Source organism: Prosopis cineraria, unplaced genomic scaffold (genome assembly GCF_029017545.1).
Source record: "Prosopis cineraria cultivar Desert tree isolate PC_DT_omini unplaced genomic scaffold, ASM2901754v1 PC917, whole genome shotgun sequence".
Taxonomy (NCBI): Eukaryota; Viridiplantae; Streptophyta; class Magnoliopsida; order Fabales; family Fabaceae; genus Prosopis; species Prosopis cineraria.
The window spans coordinates 1-6953 of record NW_026556242.1 but is presented as its reverse complement, the minus strand read 5'-3'; the positions used below and the strand labels follow the sequence as shown (position 1 = coordinate 6953).

At 33.6% G+C, this 6953-nt stretch overlaps 1 protein-coding gene across 1 annotated transcript; it reads right to left on the bottom strand.

The window, feature by feature from the left end:
* Nucleotides 1-1386: 1386 nt before the first annotated feature.
* Nucleotides 1387-6065, bottom strand: LOC129298794 (nicotinate phosphoribosyltransferase 2-like; the record flags this gene model as incomplete). The annotated part of the gene is given in 12 exon segments (XM_054937233.1): nt 1387-1702; nt 1782-1867; nt 1870-1893; nt 2082-2190; nt 2542-2638; nt 2729-2865; nt 2968-2981; nt 2984-3140; nt 3720-3782; nt 4677-4703; nt 4705-4794; nt 5940-6065. Coding segments are annotated over 12 exon segments (1008 nt in total), but the record flags the coding sequence as incomplete, so codon positions are not given.
* Between the last annotated feature and the right edge of the window lie 888 nt (nt 6066-6953).

Below are 6953 nucleotides of genomic sequence, written 5' to 3'. Positions count from 1 at the left end.
TCTCATTTAAAAATGTAGAAGTATTATTAAATTAATTAAAATTATCAAGTTCTTGGACCATTGATATTTGAACGTAGATGTGCTTGGATTCCATGTTGTTTCCCTAAAATCTGTTTGTTGTGCTTCTTATCACAACGATTTAATGGAAGGGGCCAAGTAGTAATTGGCAATTTATGATGAAAAAGAATAGCGGTAATCTCATTCACATGCCATGATAAACATCCGAGTGATAAATATTAAAAAAATATAATTTTGAATCCTTCTATTTTGCACGTGTCTTATTATAAGTTATGACTACTACAGCCTCTACTAAATTGCAAATGCATTAGAGGTATTTTCCCTCCCAATCATTTGAAAGTTATCTGTCTTCCCCCCCGCCCCGGGGCCACAAATAAGCTCCTCCTTCTAATAAAAAAAATACAGGACATTAGTAATTAATTTATAATTTTAAAAAATTAATTGAAATCTTAATTTTTTAAAAAAATTTAAATATTTTAATTGTAACATTATTAAATACCCTATATAAGTTCCTTAATAATGATAATTAAAATTTTACTATATCATTTTTTTCAAAAAGAGTAATAAATAAAATAGAGATATAATTAAAAAAATAATTATTAAAGTTACCCAATACTCTATATTTTGAATCGAATAAAAATTTTATAAGATATCATATATTATGATTCAAAATAATTATATGATTGAATCATATTTGAGTATTGTTAGCTTAATCAAGGGGTGGTTTCAAAAAAGCATTCACATAAATTCAAACTCAAAACCTCATGAACAGTCATAACCCCTTCCGTTAGAAATAATTTGGAAATAATGCTCGTTGATAAGCTGCCGTTTTAGAGATCGAAGAATTTTAACTTTATCAGTGTTGTCATAAAATCAAATCATTTATCTTTATAATATATAAATGCTGCTGTCTTTTTTTTCTTTCCCCATGCATAAGTATCACGCTACTCAAGGTTACGATTCCTAAAATTATTGTCTTTTCATTTTTTTATTATCATCGCTAATTTATAATCGACATTTTTTTCTTTCCCACATTGATGTGATAAAATATATTATCAAGACTAGATTCAAGTATTATTAAATTCAATTCCGGCCAAACAAAAACAGGATTACTAAATTCAATGGGAACATATCCTCCAGCGTGACTATCTTTCATTGTTATTATCATTTTGTACTATATATATATATATATATTAAAAAAAACTGTGTCAAACATATTTTTATTGGCATGATAACATATCATTACCATCACTACGATATGATGATTACACACTAGCCAATCTTAAGTCCATCCTTATCCTTAATCCCATTTGAAGGCTCACCCAGATTAGCGTAAAGAACCTCGTTATTTCAAGCCCCAAAACAAAATTTCCAACCCTAAATTTTCTTATTGAATAAAAAAAACTTACAAAGGTACAAAATCATACATTTACCGGGGACAAAAACATACATTTATTTGGGACAATGAAATCATACAATCTAAAAGCACTTTGAATTTGAAGACAGTCATATCATGACTGTATGAAAGGATTTATTTTTCCCATTCCTACCAGAACCTTAGGCCACGATCAATCGGTCCACAAGGCATGCCATTTTATTCACCTTATTACTGCAGCTCTCCGACTGGTGCCTCGTTGAGCCACAGAAAATGAATGAAGTCATACAGCTTGGCACTTACACTAACCTGCTTCGGAAGGAATAAATTCAGAATCATAAAGATGTCAATGATAGAGATAATATGGGATAAGGTGACAGTTTATGACCTTATATGGCGTCGGGTTAAGTCTCCTCATGTGATCAGGTCGCATTTGTTCCAGTTGTTTAATGCAACGCTCTCTAATGTCCTTTAAGGTGGTAAAATTTCTCTCGTGTTTTCTTCAAGAACCAAGTAGCCGTATGTTACCCACACAAAAGCAAAAATTTGACAAGCAAGTTGATTTACTTGTATATTAATAGCCATTAAATAATTTTCCAAGGAGTAACTCCGAATTTTTTTCCAATGAGATATGTTCGTTGTGAAGTATGTTATTGATATTTATCTCCATAATCTTTTGTTCTCTCACCTGAACTCCCGCGCCAGTAACACCTTAGAAGCTCCTCAACTTGCTGTGGCACCACATATGCTCGCTTGGATTCTTGGAAGGGATGGCGGCATAGGATTCTTTCTCCTACCTACAAATAATTAAAATGTTAACAAGATGTTTAAGCCTACCTTGATGTAAATATATGAAATCAACTCTTAATCATATGGCTGTTGAGGCGACAGGTCAAGAGATTTGAAACTCCAGGAAGCACCAGATGACCCAAACTAATGTAAAGGCCCTGTGCCCGTTATTGATTTTATACTAAGAGTGGTAATACGTGGTTTCTTACTTCTATGATATTCACATCCAAATCACTCAGTGCATGTAGGCTTTGATCGGTTCCTCAAGGAACAAAAAAGTTGCAGGCAACTCCCTAAGCATGCTAAGAATAATTATTTCAATCCCCAAACATACGTTAAATAAGGTGGCCTGCAAATACCTTAGGAGGGGGTTCATTTTCCCCCGTCATTATGTCTACGATGGGATAGCCTTCTTTTCCATACAACCTGTAGCATCTTTTCTTGCATGGAATAGAGCCTAAGCCAGAGAAAGGACAAAGGGAGAGAAAAAATTATAAATAAAGAGGAATGGATGATTGACTGACATGTCCTGTTCCACATGTTCAAACCTTTGAAACATCTTCGGAAAGTTTGATGCGAGGCTGATTATTTATCTCAACCAATTTGAAAACAACACCTAAAGCAGCTTGAGCATAACACGTAACCAGGTATGTCCCAATTCCAAAGGCATCAACCTCATGACCCTGCAGGGTTAAAAAAGCACAAGCTTTTAAACATCAGAAAACCTAGCAATCCTGAAAAAGGGAAGAAGTTACAAGATCCAGCAGTCTGAAATGAACTATTACCTGTTTGTTTAAAGATCCAATGTTTCCTCATTGAGGTCATTACTAGCAGTGATGCCCATCTTTCCAAAACCAGGCACTTTGAATTCCTTCTCAATGGAGCAAAAGAATTTTCTCGCCTCACAAGACAGATATGCCAGATCGCCAGAGTCCAATCTAATTCCAATTGCTTTTATCTATACAAGACATCATCTAAGCTCAGATAAGGAGTAACCAATTCATTAATGCTTCAAAAGCAACCTAGAAGCTAGCAATGAAGGAGATTTTAAGTCTGGATTGAAAGTTTTTTACATGACAGGTTTCATGATTCTACAAAATCTCTAGCTGCAAGGTTAGGTTTCTAAGAGTCAATTCGAGATCAAGTAAAACATAAGCAAATTTTATATATTTATTGTCCCGATTAGGCAGACTCAAGAAAAGGGGGAAAAGGACCACTGCCTTTTATTCTGTGCAAAATCTTGCATATATAGAATAAAAGTTCAGATGTAACATAATAGGCAATGATGTGAATTCTAATCATCACCATAATTGATGTTATTGCAGCCACTCTATCGTTGTTACTCGTTTCTGTCATCGTGCCTTGTAATTTAGCATATGATTCTTGATTCATTTGCACCAAAAAAAAAAAAAAAAGCCAAAAAAGATTTAATCTCTATCAGTCGAAATTAACTGGAATAGCAAAGAAATAACAGGTTCTTTTTATTAATGTAAAATGTTAATTTAAGTAAAATTTAAACATGAAAAAACTTCCTGGCATACCCTAAGTCATGAAGAGCCAGTGCAACCGCACAGAAGTTTGGGATTCCACTTCTCATAACCTGTCAAAATAAATGTGAATTCATTGACTGAAGAAAATCTAAAATAAAAATTAGGATGATGGTAAAATGGAATGACCAACAAAGTAAAATCCAAGGAACTTTAAAACTTGCTATTAAACATACTGCCAACAAAAGATATTGCTAGACAGGTGACAATAACTGGAAATTATAGTTTCTGAGATTGCACAGTTAACAATGTTCAGTATCAAGATATGAGATAGATTGATTTAGCAAGCAGAAGTGATGTTTATGTATTAAAAATTCATGAGTCACATGCTTATCACACCACTTAAGGTTAAGTATGACTTATCATACATGCCATCCAGCTGTTATACATCTGTTCTCCAGCATCTGTATAGTGGACAAAGACCAACCTGTCCTGAGTTAGACTATCTTCATTTGTACTTGAGGTTTACACTTACCTGAGATCAATATTGGTAATTGTCAAGAAGAACTACCTGGTCTATCCACTCATCTCTATCAAGCGAAATTCTAGGACACACCATAAGGACCAATTTTCATGTCAAAATATAGTGGACTCTTGCAAGTATAATTACTTTTCCTTTTTAACCCCTGAGAAGATAAGTGATAGGAACAGGTCTGCATCGGTGATTAAGAATATTAAAAATTATGAATATCTCAAGCATTGAAGCTGAATCGTAATCAGACTCCACAAGAATATTTCTCAATGAATTATGCATCTTTACTATTTTAACAGAGTCTCCTATATTAGGCTACAGCAATTTTCTGTGTGAAACTAGTTCACATAGGGCATCATGAGAGATTTGCAGGATTTTCCCACAATTTTTGGACATTTCAAGCTAAAGAAATACCAACAATTTATATGACTATTTGCAGTTGCAAGAAATAGAAACTTATAATGAAAATACTTACATCATATGTATCTACGAGGGCAAGAAAAGCTATCAGGAAATGCCAGTGCATATGATGTGAATGCTGCCAGCTCACTTTGATTAGTCTCACCAAATTTGCCACGTAGTGAATTTGACCACTGCAAAGTATAAACATCCATATCTCACACACATAATTTATCTTTCATCCGGTAACTCTGCCAGAGATAAAGAGATGCTAGAATGATAGTCATCATTGATAACCTTGGGACCAAACGATCTTCTTCTTCTTCTTAATGATAGTCATCATCGACAACCTTGGACAAAACGATTCTTCTTCTTCTTCTCCCTTTTTTTTCCATTGTGAGAAAAATAGTTTAAGGGAGTTTTCACAATGAGGAACAAGGACTAGAATTTTTTCCCAAGGATTCACTGTCCCATGGCAAAATTTTAACTTGGAATAACATTATTCCTATAAGAAATCATCCCGTGGCCCTCTGATTCTCATCGCCTTGGTTTAAAATGCCTTTATGCAATATGCAGGCCCCTAATTTTCCTCCAAGGGAATAACAAATTTATATTGTTTACCTCATTTTGTGGGTAGTCAACTGTGTGATCGCATATCATATATTATAGGTTTTCTTTCTCTGATTCTCCTCTCTCTGCCGACCAAACATCAGGAGAATTGTTATCCTCTGTCTTAGTTCTCTCAGTTTATAAATATATGTGCTGGCTCTACTTTTATTAATAACATATGGTATTAATTATTTCAGTTATTTTCAGTCCTAATCTCTGGCCTTAAAATCTCACAGCTACAGCTACTGGGCATGAAATTATATCAAAAATTCATTCCTATAGCTAAAAAAGGAAAAAAAAAAAAAAAAAAGAAAAAGAAAATATCCTTTCACAATTGTGAAAGTTCAAAATAAACTTAAAAAAATTTGAAGTTTACCAATACTTGCCATTCTCACCGTCAAAGACCAAATATCTCAATGGTCAAAGCTTTTAGGAGAAGGTTACTTTTTATTAATATCTTTAACACGCATGTTCACAGACAAAAGCCTTTTTGAACTTGAAATGTAGAAAAAGCACAGCATATACAAACAGTGTACAGAAAGACTAATTAACACACAACTTAAATTCTGAGGAAAAGGCTTAATGGATTATATTAACATCCCCAACTTTCTCTAATCAATCACTATTATGTTCTTTTCATCCGCCAGGGCAGTTAGACAACGCATTCAATAGTTAATAGAGAGAAGTACAATAATTAACACGAAGGATGCAAAGGCCCATATCATGACACCTGAATTTTGCTCAGCCATGATTGAGCCAAACTAACAAAGTCCTCACATGTACTTGAGCCATCTTGTCTTTGAAGTGATTTATCTATAATCTCGTCAAGGCTCTGCAAGTTATTAAAATAAGCAAGTATGTAAAACAGAATGAATCATTTTACACAATGCAAATGAAAATTTCACACAAAAGCCACCCAAAAACTGATAAAAATATGCTCAACAAAACTTCAGAAAGAAGTTCAATTGTCCTGTTTAGAGGGGATCTATCTCATAATTTTGAAGTTTCATATGGTCTAACTTCAAATTTATGGGGTTCTAACGCACATTTCAATGAAAAATGAAAAGGGAAAAGGTTTGCTTAATTTCTCATTTGTTTCTATCATATTCACCCAGTTGCTTAGGGCTTGTACAGTTGCTTTTGTCTTTCACCATAATCTCCACCATGATTCCAACAATGAATCTGTTCTTTTTTATTCCCAAATTCTCAGCATTAGAATTCAAACAGGTTTATAAATGTCTAAAGTCTGAACTATTTATGCTGCAGAGTAAGACCTTACAACTTGAAATTGGGGCATGAAAAATAAAAATTGCAGCAAACAACAGAATGTTGCCATTTACTAGTCACTTGTATATCTTTTCCAATATGTATGACTTTCCTATTCACTAATGCATAGAAAACTAGGAATAAAATACCACAACAACAAGCCTTTGTCCCACAAAGTGGAATCAGTTCCATGGATTGCATCAGGTCATTACACCCTATCAACAACCAACTGCTTATAATATGGAAATAAATATTAGAAATATATAATCAAACAAAATTATGTCCACTTTTAAGTATATCATGGATGGATAGGTTAAGCAAGAATCTTCTGCTTTGAACTGCATTGGGAGACATATCACTACAAATGAACTAGCATATGAAATGAAAAGTTCATTAAACATCAGCCAAATATAATAATAGTCACTCCTTGTTCACCCAAAAAAAAAAAAAAAATCAAGTGAAATGATCACACACCATA